This window comes from Gobio gobio, assembly GCF_949357685.1.
Source record: "Gobio gobio genome assembly, chromosome: 2".
Classification (NCBI taxonomy): Eukaryota; Metazoa; Chordata; class Actinopteri; order Cypriniformes; family Gobionidae; genus Gobio; species Gobio gobio.
The window spans coordinates 57342927-57358143 of NC_137098.1; the positions used below are offsets into that span (position 1 = coordinate 57342927).

General features: G+C 36.9%; 1 protein-coding gene across 1 annotated transcript in view; it reads left to right on the forward strand.

Annotated features, from left to right (window-relative positions):
• Positions 1-15217, forward strand: part of ntrk3b (neurotrophic tyrosine kinase, receptor, type 3b) — a 190113-nt gene that overhangs the window by 79265 nt on the left and 95631 nt on the right. Inside the window, exon 4 of the mRNA XM_079802197.1 lies at positions 5793-5861. Within this exon, the coding sequence (XP_079658323.1) occupies positions 5793-5861 (69 nt within the window). The remainder of the gene's footprint in view (positions 1-5792; positions 5862-15217) is intronic.

Consider the following 15217-nt stretch of genomic DNA (forward strand, 5'->3'; position numbering starts at 1 on the left):
AATAAGCGCATAATTTGTGCTAAAATAGTCTATATGTTTAGTTTTCAGAATTGTAAAAAGTTGGTTGTGTCTATTTTGATGTTTCTGCGGAGGTTCAGCAGACAGTGAGGTTCAAGATGTAGCTTTTTAAAGTGTGAAAATAATTTCCAGTAAAGGACAATGTTGCAGCGGTCATTGTTTAAGTACCTTAACCGTGCACGAACGGTCCCAGAGTCATCGCTGCAAACAGGAGAGCATGAAGGAGAGCTGAAACCCACAACACTTAGCACATCTTTGTCTCCGCCACCCCAGGATGCTACTAGCGCGGCTAGTTGAACAGTTGAACGCGTCTTTTCCAGTGTCAACCGGATTAAAACACCAAATAAGCACCATGCTTACTTCTCGCCTTGTGTCCCTTGTGTCTGTTGACATTTGGGAGAGAGCTTACAGTAACTCTCGACTTCGATGAAATCATTGACATTTTCAAGAGCAAACCCCGCCAACTAGGCTACTCCTGTAATTTCGGAGAGGTAGGCCCTTTTCCTACTGCTCTGTTAAACAATTTGATTTGCAATGAATGAATATTCTTCTCATGCTCTCTCTTCTTCCCATGCCTATCTATTTTCACGTTTTGCCAATCTTATAAGCCTGCCTGTTGGCGCAAAAACACGAGTGTCATTTCGCCAACCCAGTTGTTATTTGTTTTCTATATTTAGCCTGATAAGTTAATGGCTTCTGATTTATTTTTTATTTTTGTTTCAATGCAGAAAACGGTTGATATTGTGATGCTTGATCCGATTTGCGTTAAAGGGCTGTTAATCTTGGTGGATGACCGTGAATTGGCGGTAGCCTATTGTATTATTATCTCGTAGTAGCCTATTGTCACAGTTGGTTCATGTTCCGTTTTCACGTTTATGTTTTCCCATTACCTTGCTTCCAGGTCTTGTCATGTGGTTCTTTGTCATGTGATTCCCATGCCATCATGTGTTGTGTCATGTCATTGGCTAATTGTCTCATCATTGTTCACAGGTGCCCCTTGTCTTGTCATTAGTCTGTGTGTATTTAAGCCCTCATGTTTGCCATGTGTCTTTGTCGAGTATTGAATGTTGTTACCTGCTGTTGGTGAGGTTTCCTTTGTCAAGTCTGTTTCTAAGTCAAGTCAAGTCAAGTCAAGTCAAGTCAAGTCAAGTCTGCAACGTCTTTGTTTTATGTTTGGATTTTGTATATAATAAACTGCACTTGGGTTCTTCAACTTGCCTCCAGTGGAGTAACTGTTACACCTATAGACTACATTTTAATGCATCTTCTCTATATAATAAGCCGAGCTCAGTCTGTTTTTAATGAAATCGAAATAAATTAATGTTGTATGAAATCGTCAAACAGCCAACTATTGGTTTAAACTGTCGGGAAGTGTTGTTGATCTATTGTTGAAAACTTAAAACAATTAAACAGAATTGTGAAATAATCGGCCTCATGTTATACGAGCAGAACTAAACTTTGTTTTGGGGAAATATTAGATTCCTGACCACTTTTACAGTCTATACGCCTTATAGAGAGATGCGCTAAAGCACAGCCTGGTGCGTAATGGAGATTCCAAAGCGTTCTTCTTTGGTCAGAACCACGGAGAGCGATCGAGGACAGTCCGTCCTATGCACCAAGAGACGTTTTACAATGCACAAAATATTTAAAGAGCATCAAGCTATTAAAATCTCTATTATGTAAGCACAGATAATATAACAGTATATTAGTCAGTCATTTTTATTAGGTTAAACAGAGATTTGATAACGTTTTTTCACTTAAGGCCCACCCACAATTGGTCTGGCCCATCCAAAACTGGAATCCTGGTGCCATGCCTGTCACACAAAATGATATGGAAACTCGCATCAAATTATTTAAACATTAAATAAACCACATAATCAGTAGCATTGTCATTTACTTTGCATGTTGTTGCAGAACGTTGCAGAATTATAAACTGTTTTGTCGCTCAAGTAAAATTTCATATTAATATCACATGTAATGTACATGCTTAATATTTTTGTGAAAACCATGATTTTTTTTTTTAATGAATAGAAAGTAAAAAAAAAACAGCATTTATTTATTATTTTTGTAACAATATAAAAGTCTGTACTGTCACTTTTGACCAGTTTAATGTATCCTTGTTGAATTAAAGTATTTATTAAGCATTTATTTAAAAAAAAAATCTCATTGGCTACAAACTTTTGAAATAGTGTGCATAGTATTGCTGCTTATTTTAAATGAAAGTATGACTTTTGAGTCATTGAGCCAGATGCATGTAAAGGATAAAACATTACCTTTTTTTTACTGAGTTTACCAATAACAAACATATACGTTTTCTCTACCGAGGGAAAGATAAGGGCTATTAGTTCCTTCTGAGTGCTTCCTTCAATGTATTATTTGATATATTTGAGTCAGGCTGAAACAGATCTAGCCGAAGGTTTCAGACCATGGACCATTAATAACCATATTTTGCACAGAATCTAAAAAATATGCAGTAATAAAAATTATTATATTAGCAATTTTGGCCAAATATTGATGCTTAATATGATTTAAATTGAATTACAGATGTTCAAATACCAGTTCTGTGACATCTGTTCCATTTTTTCCCTCCATATCATGGATGTCCATCTTTCTTTATAACCACTAGATTTATTTTAATGCCCCCTACCGCATATCATGCCTTCAGCTTTGTTGGTTAAAAGCCATTTACAAGTCCCAGACCACCTCTTTGTATTGAATTTGTTGGCTTTTAAAACCTGCAGTCTTTCATTGCGTCTACTGAATTTGTAGACGGCGAACTGCTCAAGTTCTCTTTATTGATTTGGCTGAGCGGCCCCTGCAGCTGCTCCTTTTCTCTCAGCTCCTCTTGGCAGTGATGGAGGCTCTCTCTGATTTCCTGTTGCATAAAGTCCTTCTCTCTCATGTTAACTCTTTCGTTAATGTTGGGTTTGACAGAGCGTGTCCACTGAATTAGCATTTGTGTAACACTTTCAAGTATTAAGGTTTGCAGGCCTTTATATTTGTGTCATTATTTTTTTTGTATGTGATGTAGAGTATTTGACAATATTCTGATAGTATTTGCAGTAAAACAAATTGTAAATAGTTACATTTACTTAATTAAAATGAATTGCTAAACATTATTGTCACAAAAGTTTTTTTTATCAATGTTGAAAACAGTTGAAAACTGCTTAATGTTTTTGTGGAAACCATGATGATTTTTTCCCCAGGATTTTTTAATGAATAGAAAGTTAGCATTTATTTGAAATATAAACATTTGTAACATTATAAATGCCTTTTCTGCTACTTTTGATCTATTTAATGCATGCTTGCTGAAAAACATTAATTATTTTCAAAACAAAAATCTAACTGACCTCAAACTTTTGAGTTTACTTAATCCATTTATGTTACATGAATATTTTTTGTTTAATTCAAAATGGGCAGTGGATTTTCCCTCATGCTTTGCACAGAGCTGAATCAGGAGATTAAAGGCCTGTTCACACCAAGGACGATAAGGATTATTGATATATATCAATAACGACAGAGATATAGTTCTAAAAATCATTCTAAATATAAAAGAATAACGATAACGGCACAGAGAAACGATATCGTTGAATCACTTAAAAAAAAAAAAAATTCCCCAGCTGATGAACAATAAAAACCTTGACAGCAAATCAGAATCCAACCTGGTTTAAAGAGCTCAAGCATTTAAAGTGGCCGATGAAATAACTATAGCGTGCTTAGGGGTGGGTGATACGGCCAAATTATATACTATACTTCCAAAAGTTTTGGGACGCCTGCCTTTACATGCACATGCACTTTAATGACATCCCATTCTTAATCCGTAGGGTTTAATATGGAGTTGGCCCACCCTTTGCAGCTATAAGAACTTCTGGGAAGGCTTTCCACAAGGTTAAGAAGTGTGTTTATGGGAATTTTGGACCATTCTTCTAGAAGCGCATTTGTGAGGTCAGGCAGTGATGTTGGATGAGAAGGCCTGGCTCGCAGTCTCCGCTCTAATTCATCCCAAAGGTGTTCTATCGGGTTGAGGTCCGGACTCTGTGCAAGCCAGTCAAGTTCCTCCACACCAAACTCACTCATGCATGTCTTTATGGACCTTGCTTTGTGCACTGGTGCGCAGTCATGTTGGTTCAAGAAGGGGCCATCCCCAAACTGTTCCCACCAAGTGAGCATGAAATTGTCCAAAATGTCTTGGGATACTGAAGCATTAAGAGTTCCTTTCACTGGAACTAAGGCGCCAACCCTTGAAAAACAACCCCAAAGCAAGTACCGTTCTCCTGGCAAACGCCAAACCCAGACTCGTCCTTCAGATTGCCAGACAAAGAAGTGTGATTCATCACTCCAGAGAACACGTCTCCACTGCATCCCACGTTTTGTATTGCACTTGTTGATGTAAGGCTCGGCCATGAAAAACCCATTCCACGAAGCTCTCTATGCACTGTTCTTGAGCTAATCTAAAGGCCACAAAAGTTTGGAGGTCTGAAGCTATTGACTCAGAAAATTGGCGCCTTCTGCACACCGTGCACCTCAGCATGCGCTGACCCCACTCTGTGATTTTACGTGGCCTACCACTTCATGGCTGAGTTACTGTTGTTCCCAATTGATTCCACTTTGTTATAATACCACTAACCACTGACCGTGGAATATTTAGTAGTGAGGAAATTTCACGAATGGACTTATTGCACAGGTGGCAACCTATGACGGTACCACACTTGAATTCACTGAGTTCCTGAGAGTGACACATTCTCTCACAAATGTTTGTTGAAGCTTGATTCTGATTTTTGATTTTATACACCTGTGGCCATGGAAGTGATTGGAACACCTAAATTCAATGATTTGGAGGGGTGTCCCAATACTTTTGGCAGTGTGTATATATATATATATATATATAAGGTGCGGACACTAATATAGTTATCATTCTTTGGTTGAACTGCATAAAATGAAGTGCTATTTTATGTTGTTGTTGTTTTTGAGTAATGGGAAAGGCATGATAGTGTTTAATGTTCAGTTATGTTTGACATTTAAGATACATTATGTTATGCAATTCTTCTGGTTACCATTGTGCTATAGAGTATTTGTGGTTAGATGGCATGTATGTTTCATCACTCATTGAGCAATAGCTATGCTAATAATATTACTTCTTACTTGTTGTATTTGAATGCAAACATGTGCATTCATGTTCCATGAGTTATGGAAATGATATATAAAACATACATAATTGAAACACTAATTAAACACTAACAAGTTCAACCTGTTGAAACGTATGTCAAAAATTTATAAATTAATTCCCTCTAATCACTTGCCTTACATTTGAGTAAAATCAAAAGGCCATTATATTCTATTCTATTCTATTCTATTCTATTCTATTCTATATATAACTTACATCATGATTATGCAATGTCCCTTCCAAAAACTGTTCGGTTTTCTAGAGGTGTTTATAAATGTTAATTTGTCTTACCTGAATATGTTAATTTATTTATATTTTATGGTCAATGTGAAATCAAATTGACACGCTCCTAGTCTTAATGTATTGATTCACCAGAGATTTTTCTTAAATATTGAGGGGTGGGAGTCCTTCATAATGCTTTATTAGAAATGACAAATTCTTGTCATGAATCTCTCTCTTGAATGCAGTGGTGTATGCAGTTTCACTCAGAAATGTCACATTTTGGCAGTAAAACGGGTTGCAAAACCTATTTCATGGTGATTTGTATTGCTTGTGTTCACAGGTAAATCGTAAATCACTATCCCTCTTTCTTTTTATCCTTTTTTCACAGAAACCTGTCCAGGAACCCTCTGACGACACTCTCTTGGCAGCTTTTTCAGCACCTTCAGCTGGTCGAACTGTAAGTTCATCATGCATTGGTTAACAGTATTTCACCAAAGTGAGATTTCGCCAAATGACACTATCGACACATCAAGCAATGATTTCTCAATCTATGATAAATCTCATAACTCTCTCTGCATAGATTTTCGGTGATAAGCAACACTCGCCTGCCAAATTGGACGCTGAAATCCAGGCTTGATGCTCAATTTCATCGCAGTGTTCATTAGAAATGTTTTCAGCCCGTTACTGTCAACTAATTTGTTTGTGCACCCCCTGCTATCCCCCATCGAATAGCAAAACAGTGATGAAGCAGAAACACTTTTTACATGTCTGTGAACAGTCGAGTTGCTTGTGCTGGTTAATTAAGACATGGCATTGAAATGTATTGGTCTTGTCTGCTGGGAGCCTGACCTCATTTTCTTGTTTGTCATGAATATTTGAGCAATCTACGTGTACGTAAAGTGATGAGTTTGTTTATTGATTGTGAGTGACGACATGGCGCTGTTGTGTTGTGCTTAAAATGACAAAACAATTCAATTCTTTTTTCATTTGACACGTCCCATCCTTGTTCTTTGTTGTGGCTGAACACAACTTGCAGAGCCACTGACATATGTCCTGCTTAATTTTTTATTACACACATGTTTGGCCTTTCATTTCAGAATGGGTTAGGGGATTTCGACTGTGTGCTGTCTTTTCCTGTCCTGGCTGATGTGGATATTGTGGATGATGATATGACAACACATTAGACATTTGTCCAAATCTGTCCTCTAGAAAATTAGAAATTAATTAACTAGGCATATTTACCAGGTGGGTGCTTTAGAGATAATTTCACGCAGTTCAGATTAAATTCAGTACTAAAATAGGTGCATCTATAACTGCATCTAAACATGACATTATGGGCTAATATCAAAAGATTAAAGGTGCACCATGTAATTTTCCGTCCGCTAGAGGTCGCCTATTCAAAACAAAGGCGTAGTTTGATGACGCCAAGTTTGAGCGCAGAATCTTGGGACATGTGGTCTTCCCCTCACAGCCGGTGGAAAAGACTCGAGATAGGACTCAGAAATCATGTTCATGAATGCGATTATTAACCTTACTGTACTATGAAGCAGAGCAGGACTGAGTGTTGTGAGAGCTGAGCAAGGCCACTTGAGCGATTGTTAATAAGATGACCGCAACACACGAGGCGTGAGCAGCGGGACTTTTATTATGACACAGTCGTTGGCGCCATTTCCGCTTTTCCGGTCATCAGTATGAGGTAACGCAGCTCTGTTTATCATATTAGATACATCTGAGTGTGTTGAAAATTATGTTATGACGTTACTCTGTGCGTTCACTCGGCAGCTGCAATGATACTTGTTGCACACTAGGGATGGGCGATATGGACTTAAAAATTTATCCCGATATTTTCTAGTATTTATTGCGATAACGATATCAATGACGATAAATGTAGTATCATTCCCCATGTTTTTGGATACAAGTGAGAGCTCAGAAAAACAAACAATGATCTTAAGTAAAACGTACCCGTCATCAAATAGGCTCCTATAATACATAATATATATATACTTTTTTTTTTTTAATGTAAAATTCCACACCAGCCTTTTCAGAAATGGAAAAGTTGCAGATATAATTGTCTTCTGTAAAAGTGCAGGTAATGTTTAAATAGTGCAACTGTGCTGAAAAACATCACACAATACAAACAATAATAATTCAAATCAATGACAAGTTTTACATGTAAACCGATTCTGTATTTATTCATACACTCATGGTGCAAACAGTGGTAAAAATAGCAGAAACAGCAAAAGTAATTATCCCAAAAATGTCTTCAGATTACAAAAAAGTTACAAATAATGATTTAATGATAGAACTTCAGTAATTTGAGTTGATAAGATAATAATACCACGAATTCTTCAACTAATAAAAATAAACTGCACTAAGGAATAATGAGCTTCTGGGTTCATGAATATTAATCACGTTGTCAGCGCTCATTCAAACTGATTTGCTGAATTCAAAACAGGCACAGTAATAGGTGCGCGCCAGCCAATGAGATTCCCGTTTGTGCATTCATTTCTTCCTGTTCATGAAAGGCTGAATAATTCCAAATAAACGCCATTATTTTACAGGAAAATACAACAAAGGATATTGTTTACTTGTAGCACGTCAATTCTGTGTGGTATAAGTCTCTCTCGCTCTCTCGTTGAGTGTGTGTGAAACACTGAGCTCTCTCAGTCGCGCGCCTCACACTAGTGTTTACTGTGCGTCAAATACACTGCGCATTCATTGAGTTGAACTGAAATAGTGTGCTTTACCAATCGATTGTGACAGCGCGAATCTCTTAAGCGCTCAGTCCAAGTGCTCAGCGAGTGAAAATACATCTGTATGTACAGGTTCAGATTGCCCTCAGGTGCCCCTCGTTTAGCTATGAACTCTTCCGCAGCTTTCGCTGTTTTCGCTCTGCACGTGAGATGCGGATTCAGTGTCGCCGCTCCCATCACGCGCGGCGCTTAGGGCACCGAGAGCAGCCGCCGTGGGCACCACAAGAAAATTCTCTCTCCAACCCCCGTTCAGCTATACAAAGTGATGAACGCAGCCACCGCGGCCATCATAAAGTAATAACGGCCAGCGGCGGCACGGTGCGGATGGGTCGCGCCATCAACCAGGCTTTATCGTTATTATCGCGGGAAGACAAATTCTTATCGTGGGGAGAATTTTTACCGGTATATCGCAAACGATAACATATCGCCCATCCCTATTGCACACTGCAGTAAGAGTAAAGCGTTTCTGCAAAATAAAACCGGAAACCGAGGGTAACGCAGATATGACGCAATTGACAGACGGATCCCTCACACGTCCCGGTTCCTTGGTGTAAATAGCAATTTTCTCACGATTTACAAATAGTTGGTAACATTTGGGATATTGTAAGTACTCAACTGAACAAAACATATGACACTGGCCTAGTGGTTTTTGGTTATTTTACTGAAAACTTTTTACATAGTGCGCCTTTAACTTGGCTCATACTGTTTTGTGTAATTCTTTGATTTTGGGCAAATTACAGGAATAGCCTATGTAAGCTTGTTTTCTCCACGGAATAAAAAAAAGAAAGTAATTGCAACTTTTTATTTCACAAAATCAGAATTGCAATATAAAAAGTATGAAGTACCTTTTTATTTTGTTATTCCATGGTGGGCAAAAAACAAAAACAATTGTGAATTCTGAAGAAAAACATTGTAAACTTGTAAATTCTGAGGAGGAAGAAAAATCAAGGTTGCCAGATTTAAACTCGCAATTATGAGTTTATACCTTGCAATTGTGAGAGAAAAAATCTTAAATATTTTTTATTTTTAATTCAATGGCAGAAACAATCTTCCATGATAGTCTGTAAATATCAGGGAAATTATAATATTAAGACCTGGAAAAGTTGTGGAAATCTTAATGGAACTTTCTAGAGTGAATGTAAATCTTTGTAGTTATTCCAGTCAGATCTTTTGTTATTATTTTAACCCTCTCGAGTCAGCGCGATCGGCTCGCTTTTTTTCTTATCAGTGCCAAAGAGACTCAAATAACTCGTTTTTTATCATTCAGGCAAGTGTTATACATCATTATAATCTGTTAAGTTTAAATTTTTTTTGTAGTACAGTCACAATAAAAACAAATTGTTGAGTGTAATCTAGTAAATTATGTTAAAAATCTTTATCTTTTAATGATAAATGACTATGAACTGAGAATTCATAAATGACATCGCTGTACATATATCTTCACTGCCACAAGAAATTGTCAAGCATCTCCAAAACAATGACCTTATACTGACAGCCAAAATTAAACAGGACATATGCAAATGTTGCTTTTAAGTTTGCAATGTTAAAGGGATAGTTGCAATCATTTCAGACATTTAAAGGGATAATTCACCCCAAAATGATAACTCTGTCATCATTTACCCTCATATTGTTTCAAAAGAAATAATAAAAAAAAAATGTCTTGGTTGTTGTTTTCCATACAATGGAAATCAATGGGCTCCAATGTTGTTCAGACCCCAACATTCTTCAAAATATCTTCTTTTGTGTTCCGCAGCAGAAAGTCTACAGGTTTGGAACGACATGAGGGTGAGTAAACGATGACAGAATTTTAAATTTTTAGGTAACTATCCCTTTAAAAGTCTGAGAGTGACATTCTGAGTGACGACGGGCATGACGTGTCATCAAAATGATTGATCATATGGTTGAACTACATTTAAGATGAAAAGAAAGACTACATTGCAATAAATCCGACAAAGTCGCTGCCTTCAAGGACATGTACACAAACATTTGCAGACTTACTTCATTAGCATAAGTTCTGAGAGTCTCCTCTATCAGAGTAAGTATTTTCTTTTTACAAAGGAAGTGACATCAGGGCTGGCGGTTACAGATTCTAGCTCACAATTCTTTAGCCTTATTTTTGACAATATGACTGTTGGGATGAAATTACAGTTCCTTTGATTTTAAAATATATGACAGAAAATATGTATTTGCTTTGCTCAAAGGGTGTTTTATTTCCACTAACAAGAACCATCCTTTCAGTAAAACATTCATTATTGCCAATTAGAATAAAAAAAGTATATATAAAATACACTGATCAGGCATAACATATTGACCTAACATTGTGTTGGTCCCTCTTTTGCTGCCAAAACAGCCCTGACCCGTCGAGGCATGAACTCCACTAGACCCCTGAAGGAGTGCTGTTGTATCTGGCACCAATATGTTAGCAGCAGATCCTTTAAGTCCTGTAAGTTGCGAGGTGGGGCCTCCATGGATTGGACTTGTTTGTTCAGCACATCAAACATATGCTCAAGTGGATTGAGATCTGGGAATTTGGAGGCCAAGTCAACACCTCAAACTCATGCTCCTCAAACCATTCCTGAACCATTTTTGCTTTGTGGCAGGGCACATGATCCTGCTGAAAGAGGCCACAGCCATCAGGGAATACCGTTTCCATGAAAGGGTGTACATGGTCTGCAACAATGCTTAGGTAGATGATACGTGTTAAAGTTACATCCACATGGATGGCAGGACCCAAGATTTCCCAGCAAAACATTGCCCAAAGCATCACACTGCCTCCGCCAGCTTGCCTTCTTCCCATAGTACATCCTTGTGCCATGTGTTCCCCAGGTAAGCGACGCACACGCACTCGGCCATCCACGTGATGTAAAAGAAAACGTGATTCATCAGACCAGGCCAACTTTTTCCATTGCTCCGTGGTCCAGTTCTAATGCTCACATGCCCACTGTTGGTGCTTTCAGTGGTGGACTGGTCTGCGGCTATGCAGCCCCATAAGCAACAAACTGATGCACTGTGTATTCTGCCACCTTTCCATCAGAACCCGCATTAACTTCTTGAGCTATTTGAGCTACAGTAGCTCGTCTGTTTCATCGGACCACACGGGCCAGCCTTCGCTCCACATGTGCATCAATGAGCCTTGGCCGCCCATGACCCTGTCGCCGGTTCACCATTCATCCTACCTTGGACCACTGACTAGTGCTGGGCGGTAAACCGGTTCATCCAGTAAACTGGTTTCAATTTCACGACCGATATGACTTTTTCAAATACCGCCATACCAGCGAGTTGCTGAAACTGCTGCTGTACCATGAAGAGCGGCGAGCGCTATGTAGAGTGTATTGAGAGCGGACCTCTATTAACTGCATATCCTTCTCACACTAATGGTAATAACTTTAGAATACACAATAAATAACTCACAAAACGAATACACTTTAATACTGCAAATACCACGTAGAGCCATATGATGTCCGCGATGCAGAAAACAAGGATGAAATCACGGATCCAATCACTGTATAAAGAGGGACATCACAGAATTTGGCAATTTTTAGATGAATAGATCAAAAGTATCGCCGTGCAATGAATTAGATATCGATACGGACTAGTGTCTGGGAATTATAAAAGCTCATAAAAACAGCTATTGAAACCTGAAGTCTGTATGTTCTGCCCGTACTCGTGATGTTTTCAGCGTCTGCTGTCTCACTATATGAGGACACATGAACTTCATCTCTATAGAGTTGCAGTCACTTAATGAACATTTCACCGTTTAATTTGATTAATCGATATTTGTCATATCATATATACACACAGGAAATCAAAGGTCTTCACGACAACCCGTCAAAAGTTTTAGAGTGTACTTTGATTAATAAATAAATAAGTAAATAAATAAAAAAAATATTACAGTTTGTTAAAACACACTAACTCAAATGTCTTCATCCAACCTGGCAAAATAAAAGCTCTTTCTAGCTTGAAATTATTACAGAAATATATATATACATATTCACTTTACTCCTGACCGTAAAGTAAGCTATAATAAAGGTCCACTGGGAAAAACCGTGATATACTGTGAAACTGCCAAAATCAACAACAAAAAACGTGATACAGATTTTTGGTCAAACCGGCCAGCACTAATACTGACCACTGCAGACCGGGAACACCACACAAGAGCTGCAGTTTTGGAGATGCTCTGACCCAGTCGTCTAGCCATCCCAATTTGGCCCTGTCAAACTCACTCAAATCCTCAAGCTTGCCCATTTTTCAGTTGCCGTGAAGATCAGTGTTATTCTCTTCACCTGTCATAATGTTATGCCTAATCGATGTATATGTAAATTGTAAATTCAGAATTCTGTCAAAATTGTGATACAGGTAAACTTGTAATCCTGAGTTTTCCCAATTCTGAGTAAAAACTCTTTTACTAGTTTTTTTATAGTAAATTATGAGTTTATACAGTACCTTGCAATTGTGAGAGAGATAAATATATTCACATGATTGCAAAGTGCAAACCTGCAATTATGAGTTTATACCTTGCATATATATTATACCTTGCTCATACATACATACATATACATATATATACATATATATATATATACATATATATATATATACATATACATATATATATATATACATATACATATATATATACATATATATATATATATACATATATATATATATATATGTATATATATATATATATATATATATATATATACATATATATACATATATATACATATATATACATATATATATATATATATATATACATACATACATACATACATACATACATACATACATACATACATACATACATACATACATACATACATACATACATACATATATATATATATATATATATATATATATATATATATATATATAAAATTGTTTTTGATAAAATTATCTAAAAAAAATGGTTTTTAAATTAAATGGATGTTGCATCTCTGAAATGGTAGAAAAGGCAAAGACAACTGAATAACTTGCATTTATTTCCACTGAATATACTTTGTTGCCAAATAAATTTGAACTTCACTGAACAAATTGCATGTATTATGGAGATTAATAGTGTAGATTGGTATCAGTTATGTTGCTGTGGTGCTGTAATAATGGTGTAATCTTCAAAGCTAGATGAGATTCACAGGCATTATTGATTTTCAGACCCAGTGAATCCATCCTAACAGTCATTGTAATATAATATCAGCTCCAGGGTTAGGATAAAGAATGGAGAATTTAGACTTTATCCTTTAGGACTGGTTCTCAACTGGTGGGTCACAGGTCTGATGACAGCAGGGGAAACCAAGAAAATATTGAAATTCAGAAGACGTTCCGAAAACAAGTAATAAACCACATTTGAATGTTCATTTTTAAAAACATTTTTTAAAATTTTATTTGGTTCTCCACTTAATGCAAAATCTGGATTCTGAAGCAAAACCAGTTTAGTCTCTTTGCACCGCCGTGTTTTGTTTTATTCTTCAAATGTAAATGATCCCATTAGATTCAGAAGAATTTCTTTGCATCTTACAATTCATTTCTCAATAGCTTTCAGGTGCACACACACACACACACACACACACACAACTAAACCTCATCAGCGTGCATAATCATGTTAGAGTCTGTCAATCATCGTTGATGATAGTCAGGAACCCCCGTCGTCCGTCGCTGGGTTATTTCTGGCAGCGTAAATGATGCCTGAGTTTAAGCTCAAAGCACGTGTAATTACTTAGAAAACAAAACACGTCTTTTTTGTTGTTGTTGGACTCAATTTCTTAGTTTACTTCATGATGAAACAGTTTCACATTTCTCTCAGAATTACATCCAAATCACTGTGGCCATTCTACCTGTCAGCTCATTCCATGTCGTACAGATGCATTTCTTCCTGCAGATGACCTGACTCCTGGAGGTTTGCAGAAAGGGATTTGCAAAATAATGAAGGGCTCTGAAAACATAGAGTAGTGTATTTTCTAACCCGAGCATACAGATTAATGGACTAAAGTTTCATGCTGAGATCAAAGCCTGGGTAATGATATACAGTTCATCACGTTGTGAGCGCCTCATTTTTCTTTCCATTCAGCCACTGTGACTGTGTTTTTCAAGAAGCGAAATGCTGTATTGTTCCAGTAATCAATGTCCGCTCAGCTTTGTCTGATATCACACATACCTATTGTCAGCATAATTTGCAACACATGGAAGATTTAATTCATTCCATGTTTTCTATTTTATATATATATATTTTTTATAATCTAATTTCTATGCACATCAAATAATGATGCACGAGGACTGGAACTAATATATATATAATGCTCCCCAAAGCTGTCTTTATTTGCTCAAAAATATAGTAAAAAAATCTGTAATATTGTGAAATATTATTACAATTTAAAATAACTTACAATGTACTTTATTCCTGTGGTACAAAGCTGAATTTTCAGCATCATTACTCCAGTTTTCAGTGTCACGTGATCATTCAGAAATCATTCTAATATGCAGATTTGCTGCTCAAGAAACATTTCTTATTATTATCAATGTTGAAACCATTTGTTCTGCTTAATATTTTTGTGGATAGATTTTCCTTTAGGTTTCTTTGGTTAATATAAAGTTCAAAAGAACATTTATTTGAACTGTAGATTATGTATGTACGTATATGTACACACACACACACACACACACACACACACACACACACACACACACACACACACACACACACACACACACACACACACACACACACACACACACACACACACACACACACACACACACACACACACACACACACACACACACACACACACACACACACACACACACACACACACACACACACACACACACACACACACTTCCGTGTTTTATGGGGACTTTCCATAGACATGGATTTCATTCATAGACAATTGGTCACACTTTAGTTTAGGGTCCTACAACTTTTGCCTAAATAAACTCCTAATTACTGCATATAGTTAATAAGGTAGTTGTTAAATTTAGGTATTGGGTAGGATTAAGGATGTAGAATATGGTCATGAATAAGGCATTAATAAGCACTAATAAACAGCCAATATCC